General features: G+C 46.2%; 1 protein-coding gene and 1 long non-coding RNA gene across 4 annotated transcripts in view; one reads left to right on the forward strand and one right to left on the reverse strand.

The window, feature by feature from the left end:
- Positions 1-1,209: 1,209 nt before the first annotated feature.
- Positions 1,210-17,753, reverse strand: part of PRRT2 (proline rich transmembrane protein 2) — a 77,638-nt gene continuing 61,094 nt past the window's right edge. For all 3 annotated transcript variants that reach the window (XM_082261182.1, XM_082261180.1, XM_082261181.1), the window contains one exon: positions 1,210-2,139. In XM_082261182.1, the coding sequence (XP_082117308.1) occupies positions 2,132-2,139 (8 nt within the window). In that variant the 3' untranslated portion in view covers positions 1,210-2,131. The remainder of the gene's footprint in view (positions 2,140-17,753) is intronic.
- Positions 5,373-6,557, forward strand: LOC309558177. The gene is made up of 2 exons (XR_014225411.1): positions 5,373-5,712; positions 6,368-6,557. It is a non-coding gene; the product is annotated as an uncharacterized lncRNA (long non-coding RNA).

The following is a 17,753-nucleotide window of genomic DNA, read 5'->3' on the forward strand; positions in this document are numbered from 1 at the left end:
CTTCATCTAGTGACCATAATGCAATATTTTTTCCCTAGTCAGGAAAATACTACATTATGACCACTAGATAGAGCGGATAATCACTGCAAATAATTATTATTTTTCTTTTTTTTTTTTTTACGATCACCAGCTTCATCTAGTAACCATAAGGCAGTATTTTCGCCTAGTCAGGAAAATACCACAAATACCACATTATGGGCACTAGATGGAGCTGGTGATCATACTAAATAAGTATCACCAGCTCCATCTAGTGGCCATAATGCAGTATTTTCCCCATTAGGTCTACCCTGTATGAAGAACAACATTTGACCTGGAGAGAAAATCTCGCCAAAGGAGACACAGACAGCAAAAAATACTTGTTTTGGGCGGAGGGGGTGGTGGAGGGTTAGATCCTTCTGTATCAAAGCTAAAGATTTTTGGTTGGAGTTCTCCTTTTATAGAGATTTGGAATGGAGTTGACCTTCAAGTAAATTGGCACTCAAGCAATATTGCCGCTAGCCGCAGGCAAGGATGTGTGCCAACAAATAATGCAAACTAGATACAATGTGTAAACATGGCAATTGCATGCCTATTGTAGAACCGGCGAGTGAGGCTTTGTGACTTTCAGCCTTCAATGCACCAATAGAATTCATAGTTTTGATTGGTTACCGTAGCCAGGAGGGCAATGCATTTTATTACAAGCATGGGTGACTTGGCTGTTTGGCATGCTAGAATTTTTAGTCCGCATCCATAACAGATTGGTGTCATTGGAGATATATATATATATATATATATATATATATATATAACTATACTATATATAGAACTGTGGTGTATATGAAAGGCCCAGGATGGGGGATGCGTATTAAAGGGACAGCTGTCCATCTCTCCCCTAGGAAATGTTTCCGCCTCGTATTGAATTGCTCCTCCCTCTACCCCCCCCCCCCACCAGATTAGCGGGAAGGGGGGGGTAACAAAAAGAATTCATTGCCCTCCCCTGCGTGCATGTAAACCAGGCATCATGCAGGACCATAGGTGCGTATAACGGATAACAGTCATTGGATATAAGACGTACAGAGAGCAGATCAGAGAGAGGGACGGGAGGCGTGAGGCGGTCAGGGTGAAATGCTCTGCAGGGTTCCTCAGGCCCCTGCAGGCGTCGAAGAGTTAAGTAAGACCAGTTGTCACCTCCGCCTGTCCAGTGCACAAAGGGAAGGGGGGGAGGGGGGGTCACATACTGCTCTGGGGACCTGCACTGTAGATTAGTGATCATGAAGTAAGGAATGGTCTGCAGAGGGTGTTAAGTGAGGCTCTGCAGATGAAGAATGAGGGGAGTCACAATCTGTAATTTTCTGTGTTAGCATGGGGCAATGACAGGAAGGGTTAATGGATGATAGGCATGATACTCTGTAGCACCACCACTAGGTGAGGGTAGTAATAATAGTACATGCACCTGCTATACACACAGTGGCCACTGGAGGTCACTTCTGCACCGTAATATAGGACCATGTAGGTCTATGTACATGAAAGGTGAGTGACATTTTAATACCATAGAATGTGTTTTATTTATAATACTGCAATGTGTAATGATCAGTTAAATGTGCTTTTATCTTCGGTCATTATTAGCAATATAGGTCTTATTCGCAGCTGAAGGATATGTAGCTTTGCCAATGCAATTTTTTTTTTTTTGCCCAGAAATATTTCGAACACCGTAAAAACTTTATAAACACCTAGCCATAGATTGCATACAATTATTGGATGGTGTACTATCGAACAGGGCTAATCAGTAGTACTTTATTAGAGTATTGCGAATCATCTTTTTTACCTGGACTTTGCATGAATGATTTTATTTACGGACTGGCCGAAAATTTCAAGGCGGTTGGCGACTCTGGTGTGTATGCGTGTAAATATCACATGAGATGAGGAGACACAGAGTCGCTCAGTCTAACACACAAGATACTCCCACTCTCTCTCTCTCTCGTTCTCGCTCTCACTCACACACTCTTTCATGCTCATTCTCTCACTCTATCACTCTTGGCGGTCTCCTTCTGGTCTCTGGCTGGTGTCTCAATGGGAATGTGGAGGAATCTTGATGAAGTTCGGGGTCACCTTGCTCCATGATGTCCACAGAGGGGAACGGAGTGGCACAATTTCACAAAACTGTAGGAGAGAACAAGACAATAGTTATTTGGCTGGTGGCGCCAGGTGTTCTTCATGGTGATAAGGAAGGAAATACTATGTGAACTTATCTATGTCCCAGTGGAAATATGACATCTCAAGTATAGTTGGAAATGGACTGCAAGCTACTGAAACTTTGGATGGACTCCTTTACGTGCAAATAAAAATATAACACCTCAAGTGTAGTTTAGGTAAAAATTGACTGCGATCCATTAAAACATTGGGTGGACCACTCTTGGGCTCAATGGAAATATGACATCCAAGTATAATTTACGTTAAGATGGACTGCAATCTATTGAAACATTAGATGGGCCCCTCCAGGTCCCAACAGAAAAATGACATCTCAACTGTAGTTTCAGCAAATATGGACTGCAATCCATCCAAATGTTAGATGGACATCTTTTAGCCCAAACGAAAATATGACATCTCAAGTATTGTTTAGGTAAAGGTGGATTGCAATCCATCAAAATGTTGTTTGGACCTCTCTAGGCCCCAGTGGTAATATGGCATCTCAAATAGTTTAGGTAAAGATCTACTAGGATCTACGAAAGCGTTCGATGGACCCCCCTAAGCCCATCAAAATGTTGTTTGGACCTCTCTAGGCCGCAGTGTTAATATTAAATCTCAAATAGTTTAGTTAAAGATGGACTATGATCTACAAAGCATTCAATGGACCTCCCTAAGCCCAAATGGAAATGTGACATCTCATGTGTAGTCTAAGTAAAGATGGACTGCAATCCATTGAAAGATTGAATGGACCTCCTAAGGTCCCAGTGAAATATGACATCTCAAGTGTAGTTTAGATAAAGATGGACTGCAATCTATCAAAGTGTTGGATAGGCCTCTCTAGGCCCCAATGGAAATATTACATCTCAAGTGTTGTTTAGGTAAAGATGGACCTCTCTAGACCAGTGGTGTATTTTGGTTTTGTGCTGCCCTAGGCAAGACTAAAATTGGGAGCCCCCCCCCCCTTCTCCTATGTAAATTTGCCCCACTTCCTTTTTAACGGATGTGACTCCCTCCAAAATGTAAGGACTACAAATCCCAGCATGAACCCTTCTGAGATCTCGAGAAAGGGGGGGTGGGAGAGAGAGGGGGTGAGGGAGGGAGGGGGGTGAGAGAGAGAGGGGGGGTGAGAGAGGGGGGGTGAGAGAGAGAGGGGGGGGGTGAGAGAGAGAGAGAGGGGGGATGAGAGAGAGAGAGAGAGAGGGGGGGTGAGAGAGAGAGAGGGGGGATGAGAGAGAGAAAAGGGGGTGAGAGAGAGGGGGGTGAGAGAGAGAGAGAGAGGGGGGGGGGTGAGAGAGAGAGAGAGAGAGAGGGGGGTGAGAGAGATAGAGAGGGGGGGTGAGAGAGAGAAATAGGGGGATGAGTGAGAGAGAGAGAGATAGAGAGAGAGAGGGGGGATGAGAGAGAGAGAGAGGGGGGATGAGAGAAAGAGAGGGGGGGGATGAGAGAAAGAGAGGGGGGGTGAGAGAGAGGGGGGATGAGAGCGGGAGAGAGAGAGTGGGGATGAGAGAGAGAGAAGGGGGGGTGAGAGAGAAGGGGGATGAGAGAGAGAGAGGGGGAATGAGAGAGAGGGAAGATGGGGGTGAGAAAGAGAGGAGGGGGGAGCGAGAGGCAGCTCTAGCAACCACTGGCCAAAAAGATTCTCAGGTGGAGGGGGGGGGGCTTTTTTGCTGCCCCCCTGCAATGTGCTGCCCTAGGCCTGGGCCTGGTTGGCCTAGGCCAAAATACAGCACTGCTCTAGACCCCAGTGGTAATATGACATCTCAAAGATGGACTGCAATCCATCCAAACATTAGATGGACATCTTTTAGCCCAAATTAAAATATGACATCTCATGTATTGTTTAGGTAAAGGTGAAATGCAACCCATCAAAATGTTGTTTGGACCTCTGTAGGCCCCAGTGGTAATATGACATATCAAATAGTTTAGGTAAAGATGGACTATGATCTACGAAAGCGTTTGATGGACCTCCCTAAGCCCAAATGGAAATATGACATCTCATGTGTAGTCTAAGTAAAGATGCACTGCAATCCATTGAAAGATTGGATGGACCTCTCAAGGTTCCAGTGAAATATGACATGTCAAGTGTAGTTTAGATAAAGATGGACTGCAATCTATCAAAGTGTTGGATTGACCTCTCTAGGCCCCAATGGAAATATTACATCTCAAGTGTTGTTTAGGTAAAGATTGACCTCTCTAGACCCTAGTGGTAATATGACATCTCAAAGATGGACAGCAATCCATCCAAATGTTAGATGGACATCTTTTAGCCCAAATGAAAATATGACATCTCATGTATTGTTTAGGTAAAGGTGGACTGCAGTCCATCAAAATGTTGTTTGGAAGTTTTGAGACAACAGACCAGTCATGGATGAGGGTGGGTTGGGGGAGGTTGGGCTGTGTCCCTCTCACCTGTTCCCCCATCCATCCATTAGCAGCCATGTGCTTCCAGTGTGGAGACACTAAATTAGGAGTGTTAGGACTGCAGATTTAACAGGGTGCCGTGAAGTGGCTCTGCAGCTTTCACATGCGTTTGCAAATGTGTGTCAACTAAACCCCTGTTCTTTGTATCAAGAGACAGGTCTACTTGGTTGGTGACAGACTGGAGGGTGAGTACATCAGACTGGGGGCTGGCTGACTTTCATGCACCTCTTATAATCCTTCAACCTCATTTTTTTCTTGTTATAGGGATGGAGACGCCGGGCACTACCTGCTGGGGTCTCACTTAAAGTTCCACCTGGCCTATTGTGTTTGGACCTCTCTAGGCCCCAGTGGTAATATGACATCTCAAATAGTTTAGTTAAAGATGGACTATGATCTACGAAAGCGTTCGATTGAACTCCCTAAGCCCAAATGGAAATGTGACATCTCATGTGTAGTCTAAGTAAAGATGGACTGCAATCCATTGAACGATTGGATGGATCTCTCAAGGGAAGAAATATGACATGTCAAGTGTAGTTTAGATAAAGATGGACTGCAATCTATCAAAGTGTTGGATAGACCTCTCTAGACCCCAATGGAAATATCACATCTCAAGTGTTGTTTAGGTAAAGATTGACCTCTCTAGACCCCCAGTGGTAATATGACATCTCAAAGATGGACTGCAATCCATCCAAACAGTAGATGGACACCTCTTGGCCTGAATGAACATATGACATCTCATGTATTGTTTAGGTAAAGATGGCCCCAAAGGAAACACTTATGTGACATTTCAAACGTAGTTTATATAAAGATGAACTGTGATCCATCAAAACATTGGCTGGACCTTTTTAGACTCCAGTGGTAATATGACATCTCAAATAGTTTAGGTAAAGATGGACTATGATCTATCAAAGCGTTGATTGGACCTCTCTAAGCCCCAATGGAAATATGACATCTCAAGTGTTTAGGTAAAAAATGGACTGCAATCCATCCAAATGTTGGGTCGTCCTCTCTAGACCCCGGTGGATTAATGACATCTTAAGTGTTGTTTAGGTAAGGATGGGCTGCAATTCATCAAAACACTGGATAGGCCTCTCTAGGCCCCAATAGCAATATGACATCCCAAGTGTAGCTTAGGTAAAGATGGACTCTGATTTATCAAAGCATTGGATGGACCTATGTTGGCCCCAGTACAAATATTACATCTCAAGTGTTGTTTAGGTAAAGATTGACCTCTCTAGACCCCAGTGGTAATACGACATCCCAAAGATGGATAGCAATCCATCCAAACAGTAGATGGACACCTCTTGGCCTGAATGAACATATGACATCTCATGTACTATATTGTTTAGGTAAAGATGACCTGCAATCCATCGAAATGTTGTTGTTTGGACCTCTCTAGGCCCCAAAGGAAACAATTGTGTGACATTTCAAGCGTAGTTTAGATAAAGATGAACTGTGATCCATCAAAACATTTGGCTGGACCTCTCTAGACTCCAGTGGTAATATGACATCTCAAATAGTTTAGGTAAATATGGACTATGATCTATCAAAGCATTGATTGGACCTCTCTAAGCCCCAATGGAAATATTACATCTCAAGTGTTTAGGTAAAAATGGACTGCAATCCATCCAAATGTTGAGTTGACCTCTCTAGACCCCAGTGGATTAATGACATCTTAAGTGTTGTTTAGGTAAGGATGGGCTGCAACTCATCAAAACACTGGATAGGCCTCTCTAGGCCCCAATAGCAATATGACATCTCAAGTGTAGCCTAGGAAAAGATGGACTCTGATTTATCAAAGCATTGGATGGACCTCTCTTGGCCCCAGTGGAAATATTACATCTCAAGTGTTGTTTAGGTAAAGATGGACTGGGATCCACCAAAACATTGGATGGACCTCTCTAGACCCCAGTAGTAATAAGGCATCTCAAGTGTAGTTTAAAGTGGTTGTAAACCACAGGGGATTAAAATTCCCTGCAAGGCAATGCGATGCATACTAGAACATTTTGGTAGACTTACCTGAGAACGAAGCCCTACAGCACCGCAATGTCACCGCTGAGACAGCTGACATCTTCCCAGTCATCCTTCCAGGTTCGCAGCCTCTGCCTACATGAGTGGCCCAGAGGCACAATGACATCACTCCCATGCATGCGTGTGGTAGCCGCCATTTCCAGTACAGGCTCTGAAGGTCCGGCACTGTAAGCCGGACCTTCAGAGCGCATGCGTCGGTGAAGCCATCGACTGCATGCACTTGGAATATCTCCTAAACTGTGCAAGTTTAGGAGATATTCACAGTACCTACAGGTAAGCCTTATTATAGGCCTGTCTGTACGTACAAGTTGGTAGTACAGAATTTACTACCACTTTAGATAAAGATGAATTGCAGTCTATTGAAACGTTGGATGAACCTCTCTTGGATATCCTGGACAAAAACCTTCTCCAGAGTGCTCTGGACCTAAGACTGGGCCGAAGGTTTACCTTCCAACAAGACAATGACCCTAAGCACACAGCTAAAATAACGAAGGAGTGGCTTCACAACAACTCCGTGACTGTTCTTGAATGGCCCAGCCAAAGCCCTGACTTAAACCCAATTGAGCATCTCTGGAGAGACCTAAAAATGGCTGTCCACCAACGTTTACCATCCAACCTGACAGAACTGGAGAGGATCTGCAAGGAGGAATGGCAGAGGATCCCCAAATCCAGGTGTGAAAGACTTGTTGCATCTTTCCCAAAAAGACTCCTGGCTGTATTAGATCAAAAGGGGGCTTCTACTAAATACTGAGCAAAGGGTCTGAATACTTAGGACCATGTGATATTTCAGTTTTTCTTTTTTAATAAATCTGCAACAATGTCAACAATTCTGTGTTTTTCTGTCAGTATGGGGTGCTATGTGTACATTCATGAGGAAGAAGAATGAACTTAAATGATTTTAGCAAATGGCTGCAATATAACAAAGAGTGAAAAATTTAAGGGGGTCTGAATACTTTCCGTACCCACTGTATATACCCATTGATCTTACCAGAAATCTGGTTATCTGATAACATTCTGTACTCTCTGCCTGTGCTGCACCCTTATCAGTTAAATGGTTACAGCTATCTCTGAGAACTACAGAGCACCTCCCCTCTATATCATGGAGGAAAAAGGTGGGGGCATTGGAGTCCTGTCATTAGCTGACAACACTACTTCTCCATACAGCACGGTGAGTGAGTGTTGTCACCCTAGGACAGGAAGTGTGTTACTAGTAGGATCACCATGTGAAAATAAAGGAAAAAAAATCTTGCAAAAAATAAATGGGGCCACCACATCTAAGGACTGGTAGACTGCAGTAGATTTCATTTTTGTTCTTGGGCTTAGATATAGGGGTTAAAATGATTTAACCACTTGCCAACCAGCCGCCTCAGTTATACGGCCGCAGGTTGCGGCAGGTTCCCGCAAATATTTGTACCTGTACAGTGGTCCATGGGAGCTATCCTGAGGGTGCGCGCGATCCAGGGGGCCGGCGGCCGCAATTGCCGCTGGACTCCCAGGATCGCTCCCTGTGAAGAGAGAATTGTTCTCTCTGGTATCAATGCAGAGCGCCTGTGATCCTCCTATTTAGTAACACAGGTCTCTGTATTGATTCCATTAACCCCCCCCACAGTTAGAAAACAACCCCTAGGCTCACACTTAACCCTTTGATCGCCCCTGGGTTAACCCCTTCCCTGCCAGTGTCATTATTACAGTAACAGTGCATATTTTTTAGCACTGATTACTGTAGTAATATCACTGGTCCCCCCAAAAGTGTCAGAAATGTCAGTTAGGGGTCCGATCTGTCCACTGCAATGTCGCAGTCCCGCAGAAAAATCGCAGATCGCCGCCATTACTAGTAAAAAATAAATAAAAACAATAAAAATGACATAAATCTTAGTAGATGTGATAACTTTTGCGCAAACTGATCAAAATACGCTTATTGCAATTTTTTTTTTTTTACCAAAAATATGTAGCAGAAAACAAATTGGCCTAAAATATTAAAATAATTTTAGTTTTAATTTTTTTTTGGGAATGTTATATAGCAGAATGTGAAAAATATTGTTTTTTTTTTTTTTTTTTTCAGAATTGTTGCTCATTTGTTTGTTTATAGCGCAAAAAATAGAAATCGCGCAGGTGATCAAATACCACCAAAAGAAAGCTCTATTTGTGGGGAAAAAAGGACATCAATTTTATTTGGGTAAAGCTTTGCATGACCGTGCAATTTTCCGTTAAAGTAACGCAGTGCTGAATCGCAAAGTATGGCCTGGTCATTAAGGGGACAAATCCTTCTGATCCAGAAGTGGTTAAAAAGAGATAAAAACTGCCCTCATATATTCTGAGTGTATTTTGATTGCTATGTTGAATTATTTTGGTCTTTGGCTACATCTAGTGGCTATAATGTGTGTTTTTTTCCCCCTGAAATACCTCATTCAGAAAAAAGAATATCACATTATGGCCATTAGATGGAGCTGGCGACCATTTGAATTCAACATATTAAGCAAAATACAATCTGAATTCATGACAGCTGGGGGAATGCTTGTCACATTTACCCAATTATTATTTTTTTTTTTTCTATTAATAGACCCCTTTTTCTCCTTTTTTATTTCTGCAACATATTAAGTATAGTCAGAACTGGTGATGGCTGGGTGAATGCTTGTGATATTCGTCCAATTTTTTATTAAGAGACCCCAAAGTGCGCTATAATACTGGCCACTGATTTTGAGCTTTGGCAAACTAGGCTAAATTTACTACACAATCATGTGGTGACCCAATTTTGGAATAGTGCCCCATCATTGGTATCAGTGGGAGGAACAGTGGACCATTGTTGGTGTCAGTGGGAGGAATAGTGCCCCATCATTGATATCAGTGGGAGGAATAGTGGACCATCGTTGGTGTCAGTGGGAAGAATAGTGCCCCATCACTGATATCAGTGGGAGGAATAGTGCCCCATCATTGATATCAGTGCCAGGAATAGTGCCCCATCATTGATATCAGTGCCAGGAATAGTGCCACAGCATTGATATCAGTGGGAGGAATAGTGCCCCATCATTGGTGTCAGTGGGAGGAATAGTGCCCCATCATTGGTGTCAGTGGGAGGAATAGTGCCACATCATTGGTGTCAGTGGGAGGAATAGTGCCACATCATTGGTGTCAGTGGGAGGAATAGAACCCCATTATTGGTGTCAGTGGGAAGAATAGAGCCCCATCATTGGTGTCAGTGGGAAGAATAGAGCCCCATTATTGGTGTCAGTGGGAGGAATAGTGCCCCATCATTGATTTCAGTTGGAAGAATGGTGCCCCATATTTGATGTCAGTGGGAGAATTAGTTCCTCATCCCTGCTTTCACTGGGAGGAATAGTACCCCGTTGTTGCCATCACTAGGAGGCATAGTGCCCCATCATTGATATCAGTGGGAGGAATAGTGGACCATCGTTGGTATCAGTGGGAGGAATAATGCCCCATCATTGATATCAGTGGGAGGAATAGCGTCTCTTCATTGGTATCAGTGGAAGGACTAGTGTCCCATCGTTGATATCAGTTGGAAGAATGGTGCCCCATATTTGATGTCAGTGGGAGAATTAGTTCCTTATCTCTGCTTTCACTGGGAGGAATAGTACCCCATTGTTGCAATCACTGGGAGGCATAGTGCCCCATCATTGGTGTCAGTGGGAAGAATAGTGCCCCATCATTGGTGTCAGTGGGAGGAATAGTGCCCCATCATTGGTATCAGTGGGAGGAACAGTGGACCATTGTTGGTGTCAGTGGGAGGAATAGTGCCCCATCATTGATATCAGTGGGAGGAATAGTGGACCATCGTTGGTGTCAGTGGGAAGAATAGTGCCCCATCACTGATATCAGTGGGAGGAATAGTGCCCCATCATTGATATCAGTGCCAGGAATAGTGCCCCATCATTGATATCAGTGGGAGGAATGGTGGACCATCGTTGGTGTCAGTGGGAAGAATAGTGCCCCATCATTGTTATCAGTGGGAGGAATAGTGCCCCATCATTGACATCAGTGCGAGGAAAAGTGCCCCATCATTGATATCAGTGCCAGGAATAGTGCCACAGCATTGATATCAGTGGGAGGAATAGTGCCCCATCATTGGTGTCAGTGGGAGGAATAGTGCCCCATCATTGGTGTCAGTGGGAGGAATAGTGCCACATCATTGGTGTCAGTGGGAGGAATAGAACCCCATTATTGGTGTCAGTGGGAGGAATGGTGCCCCATCATTGGTGTCAGTGGGAAGAATAGAGCCCCATTATTGGTGTCAGTGGGAGGAATAGTGCCCCATCATTGATTTCAGTTGGAAGAATGGTGCCCCATATTTGATGTCAGTGGGAGAATTGGTATTAGCATTAAAAGGGCCACATCCAGCCCCCAGGCTGGGGTTTGGAGACCCCTGTGCTAGAGGGAATAGGTAAAACTCAGGTCTTGCCCCCATGGGATGTGGCAGCCCCTTTCTTCCAGCCAGGGGAGGACTGGGCCAGGGGGCAGGGGGGAAATTGTCCCCTGGGCCACACGAATACCTCAGAAAAAGGCTGCACCGCTTTTTCCACAGACATGCCTAAAGGATTTCTGGAGAAGAGAAGTAAAAAGTCCCTGCTGCTGACCTACTGAGAGCGGGATGAATACGACGACAGAGCGCAGACCCCCCGCCCCCCAGCATGGAAGGTGTAAACTGTGTCTGAGCAGAGGCCGGTTTAATGCCCTATTGGAGACTCTCCTCCCCCAGACCATCCCCAATTAAGCTGTCCCAGCCCCCCCCCAACTGTCCCCTGCTGGCCAGGTCAGGAACTGGGATTCTGCCTTTGAGTAGAGAGTCCCTGGAGCTGAGCTTCAGCCTGGAATGGGGGTCAGGAGGAGGACAGGAAGAGGGAGAGTGGGAGGGGGGCCAAGTCGCTGCACCATGGGCCTCTGGTATGTACTTGCCCCCTGGGCTGAAAGTTGCCAGTCTGCCCCTGCTTCCAGCCATGTAGCCCCTTGGTGATTGACATTTCCTGGCTGGGGAATGGCATGGGGTAATGTTCTTCTCTGGGTCTAGAGACAGGATGAAGGTCCACCCGTAGGGGTAAAGTGCTGACAGCCGCCTGTTGAATGACAAGTAAGGAATGTACAGCCATGCAGAAAGGAAAGCGTTAAAAAGCAAGTTGGGTTAATTTTTATCGCTGGTCTATTCTAAACTGCTTCCTGGATAATCCATGGAGAATTGGGGGGAAGCTTCTCAGCAGGGCCGGTGCTAGACTATTTTACGCCCTAGGCAAGACCAGCTACTTGCGCCCCCCCCCCCCCCCACACAAAAAAAAAGGGGAAGGGGTTAAAAACTCCTCTATGTCATACCCAGTGACCCTGATCCGATGGTTCCTCCATGTTATGCTTTCATATCCAGTGACCCCCCATATTCCTCCATGTCACACCCGGGGACCCTAATGTCCCTCTGTGTCACACCCAGGGACTTTGATGTTTTTCCATGTCACACCCTTGGACTCCAATATTCCTCCATGTCATGCTGTCATACCCACTGACCCTGATGTTCCTCCATGTCACACCCAGGGACCCCCGTGTTCCTCCACGTAATGCTGTCATACCCAGTGACCCCAATGTTCCTCTATGTCAGACCCTGATGTTCCTCCATGTCACACCTGGGGATCCTGATGTTCCTCCGTGTCACACTTCGGGACCCCAATCCCCCATGGCACACCCAGGGACCCCAATTCCTCATGGCACACCTGGTGACCCCGAACTCCTGTTACACCCGGTGACCCCTATCCTCCATGTCACACCTGGTGACCCCGATTCCCTTTCATACCAGGGATGCTCCATGTAACACCCAGGGACCCCAATCCCCTGTTCTGGGGACACTAACTGGGCGGTATGAAGAGAGTGGTACCCACTCTGCCCTCCTTCACTGTGATCCTGCTGATTCCTTCTCCCAGGACGCTCCTCTCCTGGACCACAGTGCTCACCACAGCTCCAACCGGCTCCTGGTGGAGGGAAAAGCAGCAGTCAGAGAGCTCCGCACCTCCTTCATCACCAACCTCCTCAGACCATTCCGGTGCCTCGTTGCTTCTGCCCCAGTAAAGGTTCCGCCCTCCAGTGCCGAGCTCCGGCTCAGGTTCAGCTCTCCTCCGCTCCCTGCTTAATACCAACCCAGGGAAATGAACGGCTGCCCACCAGCTCAGTGCAGAGAGTCACTTCCTGCCCGGGGTTAAGGCCGTTCAGCTCCAGCTGAAGAGGATCATCATGCAGGCAGCACTCTGGTGGGCTCCATTCCTGCCTCTTGGGGCCCCTCCAACAGTGGTGGAAAGCCAGGGCCTGATAGTTCCACCACTGCCCAAGACACCTGGCATCTTTCTCTGTCCCTTCTTCCTCCCCTACCGCCACCTCTACCCTCAGCTTACAATAATCATTCATGATGGAGAGAGAGTGCCGACTCCTGGCTGCGCCCCTAGGTGGCAATGCGCCCTAGGCGGCTGCCTAGTGAAAGCACCGGCCCTGCTTCTGAGATAAGTGTTCCTGTATGCTACTGGGGAACTGTATTGTTCTCCCTGGGAGGCTGGAGGCCTGCTGGTGGTAACTAAGGATGGAACAAATGTGCAACCTTCGCCTGGCCCTGCTTACAAACCCATTTCAAAGTTTAAACCCATCTGGTGTATTGACCTAGTTATCTATCTAGCAGAGGTTCTAACCCTTCCCGGCTCTATCCAAAACTGAAAAAACAAAAATGGTTTTGGTTTTAGATATAGATATAGCAACTTGCAGACATGGAAGTTGACCAGCAGACATGGAAGTTGACCAGCAGACATGGAAGATGACCAATCAGGTCCTTTGGATTGGGTGACAAAGTTATTTCTACGAGGAATAGGCACTGGTTGGCTGCTTTCGGGATGAGGCAACCTCCAACCTGTCCTAATATTTAGGGGTGTACTTATAAAAAAAATTGCAAAGCTACGTGTTCTGTAAAATGGCATGTTCATTCATTCTGTACAAATGGGGGCAAAATTGAATGCTACTTTCTCTTCAGGTTAAATGTCATTCATTCATATTGAATAGAATGGATCTGGAAAATACTGCAATATGGCCACTAGATAGAGCTGATGATCACAGGAATATATATTTATTATGATCATTAGCTCCATCTACTGGATGGAATGAATAACAATTGATCTGGAATGAAAATTTCCTAGGAAACATTCTTTTTTGACCCCATTAGCACAGAACGAATGTACATGCAGTCTCACAGGACAAATAGCTCTACAAATTTATTATAAATATATCTTTAGTGTTCCAGACCCCACCCTTTTCTAGGAAAGCCAATGCCAGGACGGAGTGTGTCTACTTGACTTAAATTTGGGGACCTCATAACTATAAGAAACAGCTTGAGGCAATGGCAACAGGAATGAGGAGCAGGGCACTCCGGTCTGACCGGATAGAGATCCTCCAAGAAAAGTCAGCCGTGCATCAGAATCCATTACTGCAGAATGTGTTTATCGCTCAGATAACCTCCAACCGACTGAATGTGTCATTTATTTCTCACTATTTTCTGTGCAGAGAATTCTACCTATGGATTTTATTGCATAGTTACATTGGGCCAGCTTGGAATGCATATATGCCATACCTGAGGGACTGCTGGGGAAGGTGAGAATCACTGGAGGAGCTGCTGCTACCACAGCGATCCTTCCTGTCCTCTGGATCCTGAGCCGTCTGCCCTGCTGCAACCACAGGGGGGCGCACTCTCACTATGGGGCGATTTACAGATCGTCTTGCATTTTTTATCTTACATCAAGGTCTTCATTAGTGTGCCTCATTACATCAGGGTCCCCATCAGAGTCCCCATTACATCAGGGTCTCCATCAGAGTCCCCCCTTACATCAGGGTCTCCATCAGAGTCCCCCCTTACATCAGTGTCCCCATCAGAATTTACCCTTACATCTGTGTTCCAATCAGAGTCCCCCATTACATCAGGGTCCCCTTCAGAATTCACGCATACTTCAGGGTCCCCTTCTGAGCCCCCCTTACATCTGCGTCCCCATCGGAGACCGCCCTTACTCCATCAGAGTCCCGCTTACATGAGGGTCACCATCAGAGTTTACCCTCACATCAGGTGTCCCCATTAGAGTCCTCCCTTGCATCAAGGTTTCCTTTAGAGTCCCCCTTATATGAGGGTCACCATCAGAGTTTACTCTTACATTATGGTCACTATCAGAGTCCTCCCTTGCATCAGGGTTTCCATCAGAGTCCCCCTTACATCAGGGTCACCGTCAGAGTTCACCCTTACATCAGGGTCCTCATCAGTGTGCCCCGTTACATCTGTGTCCCCATCAGAGTCCCCATTACATCAGGGTCACCATCAGAGACAACCCTTACATCAGTGTTCCTATCAGAGTCCCCCCTTGCATCAGGGTCTCCATCAGAGTCCCCATTACATCAGGGTCACTATCAGACCACCCTTACATCAGGGTCCCCCCCACATCAACGTTCCCATTAGGGTCTCTATCAAAGTCCCCTTTGCATCAGGGTCTCCATCAGAGTCCTCATTACATAAGAGTCACCATTAGAGATCACCCTTACATCAGGGTCCCCAACAGAGTCCCTATTTACATCAATGTTTCCCATCAGAGTTCCCCCTTACATCAGCGTTCCCATCAGAGTCCCCCTTGCATCAGGGTCTCCATCAGAGTCCCCTTTGCATCAGGGTCCCCTTTAGAGTCCACTCTTACATCAGGGTCCCCATCAGAGTGCCCCCTTACATCAGGGTCCCCGTTAGAGTCCACTCTTACATCAGGGTCTTAATCTGAGTCTTCCGTACATCACAACAGTACTTATATCCTTATCTCAGTCAGAGTTCCCCTCACATCAGGGGCCCCCTTTAAAGTCCCCTTCGCAGCAAGGTCCATCCTATATCAGAGTCATCGTCAGCATTGACCCTTACATCAGGATCCCCATCAGAGTCCCCCCCCCCCCTTATATCAGGGTCCCCATCAAAGTCCTCCATATATCAGGGTCTCAATCAGAGTCCTCTTTACATCAGGGTCCCCATCAGAGTCCCCCACATCAGAATAGGAAACCATAGGCAGCCTCTGCTGACCTTAATCCTCACTCATTGCACATTAGGGATATGGCAGTGCCCCTAGCTGTGGGTGGAATAAAACCTTGCAGCCGGCCATAGTTTGGAGACCCCAATCTTAGGATGACACCTTGTAAATTATTTTTGCCTTCCTCTGGATCAGCTAAACTCGATGGACGTGTCTTTTATCTAACTATGTAACTGTTATTCAGGGCCATCTTTAATATTGGTTTGCCCAGGGTCTAATATTTTCTTGCCCCCCAAGCCCCCCCCAACAAATCCACTTATTTACGGGCTGAGCAGGCTCAAGGGGCAGCTGCTTTGGGCCCCACAACAATGACTGGGCCCAGGGCAGCTGCCCCTTTTGCCCTGTGTTAAAGACGGCCCTGCTGTTATTCCATTGCATTAAACATTATCACCAGGATATCAGAGGACCTTTTTGAAGTTACACTGAAGCCCCAGCGAGGGACAAGCTGGACCAATGCAGCTCCATTCACAGGACATACTCCCCTGCTCCCCGCCGGGCCATTCGTGTCATCAACTTTATTCACTTCTAACCAGTTTTCCCCCGAGCCTCAGACCAGCTCACTATACATAACTGAAGAGGAAGCTGAATTATTCTCCTATTAAATATTAAATGCATATCAAGCCATTAACATCCTCTTTCCCAGCAACACCAAACCACAGAAAGGCCTCTCTACAAAACAGCTTCGGTCACAAGACGGAGCAGCTTAGGTGTGTAGAGACCACGCTTAAAGCTGAAGTTTAACCAGCTTATATATTGCCTTCCCTGGTTCCTTCTTTCCCCTCTAATCATCATACTAATCTTTTCATTACATTCATTATTTTAGTGTCCATCTCTGCGTCTCTGTGCTTCTCTATGCGATGCAGGCAGATCATGGCTGGTGGGAGGGGCCAGCAAAGTACTGTACACAGCTTTCTGAAAACATCACAGCCCCCTGCCTCAGTACTCCTCTCAAGAACCAAAAAAATGACTCATCTATAGGGTGCCTTACACTCTGTTCCCACCGGACCCTTGGTGACTAATCCCGGCTGTCAAAATGACAGCCAGGATTTGTTCCTCAGCACCGGAGTGGATAGAGTCAGTGCTGTGCAAATCAAAGCTTCTGAAAAGTCTTCGGAACTGCAGAGCTTCAGCTCCTATTGTTCATGGCTCACCCCCCCCCCCCCCCTCCTGCACTGCCATTATCTGCACAGGGTAATTCAAAATCATTTGAGCATGTGCGGAGAATCCCCATGCGTGCACAGATGTATGGGGAAACCCATGTATGTACAGATGTATGGGGAAACCCATGTATGCACAGATGTATGGGGAGACCCATGTATGCACAGATGTATGGGGAAACCCATGTATGCACAGATGTATGGGAAACCCATGTATGTACAGATGTATGGGGAAACCCATGTATGCACAGATGTATAGGGAAACCCATGTATGCACAGATGTATAGGGAAACCCATGTATGCGTAGATGTATGGGGAAACCCATGTATGTACAGATGTATGGGGAAACCCATGTAAGCACAGATGTATGGGGAAACCCATGTATGCACAGATGTATGGGGAAAACCATGTATGTACAGATGTACGGGGAAACCCATGTATACACAGATGTATGGGGGAAACCCATGTATGCACAAATGTATGGGGAAACCCATGTATGCACAGATGTATGGGGAAACCCATGTATGCACAGATGTATGGGGAAACCCATGTATGCACAGATGTATAGGGAAACCCATGTATGCACAGATGTATGGGGAAACCCATGTATACACAGGTGTATAGGGAAACCCATGTATGTACAGATGTATGGGGAGACCCATGTATGCACAGATGTATGGGGAAACCCATGTATGCACAGATGTATGGGGAAACCCATGTATGCACAGAGGTATGGGGAAACCCATGTATGCACAGATGTATGGGGAAACCCATGTATGCACAGATGTATGGGGAAACCCATGTATGCACAGATGTATGGGGAAACCCATGTATGCACAGATGTATGGGGAAACCCATGTATGCACAGATGTATGGGGAAACCCATGTATGCACAGATGTATGG

This window comes from Pelophylax lessonae, assembly GCF_965119305.1.
Source record: "Pelophylax lessonae genome assembly, chromosome: 6".
Taxonomy (NCBI): domain Eukaryota; kingdom Metazoa; phylum Chordata; class Amphibia; order Anura; family Ranidae; genus Pelophylax; species Pelophylax lessonae.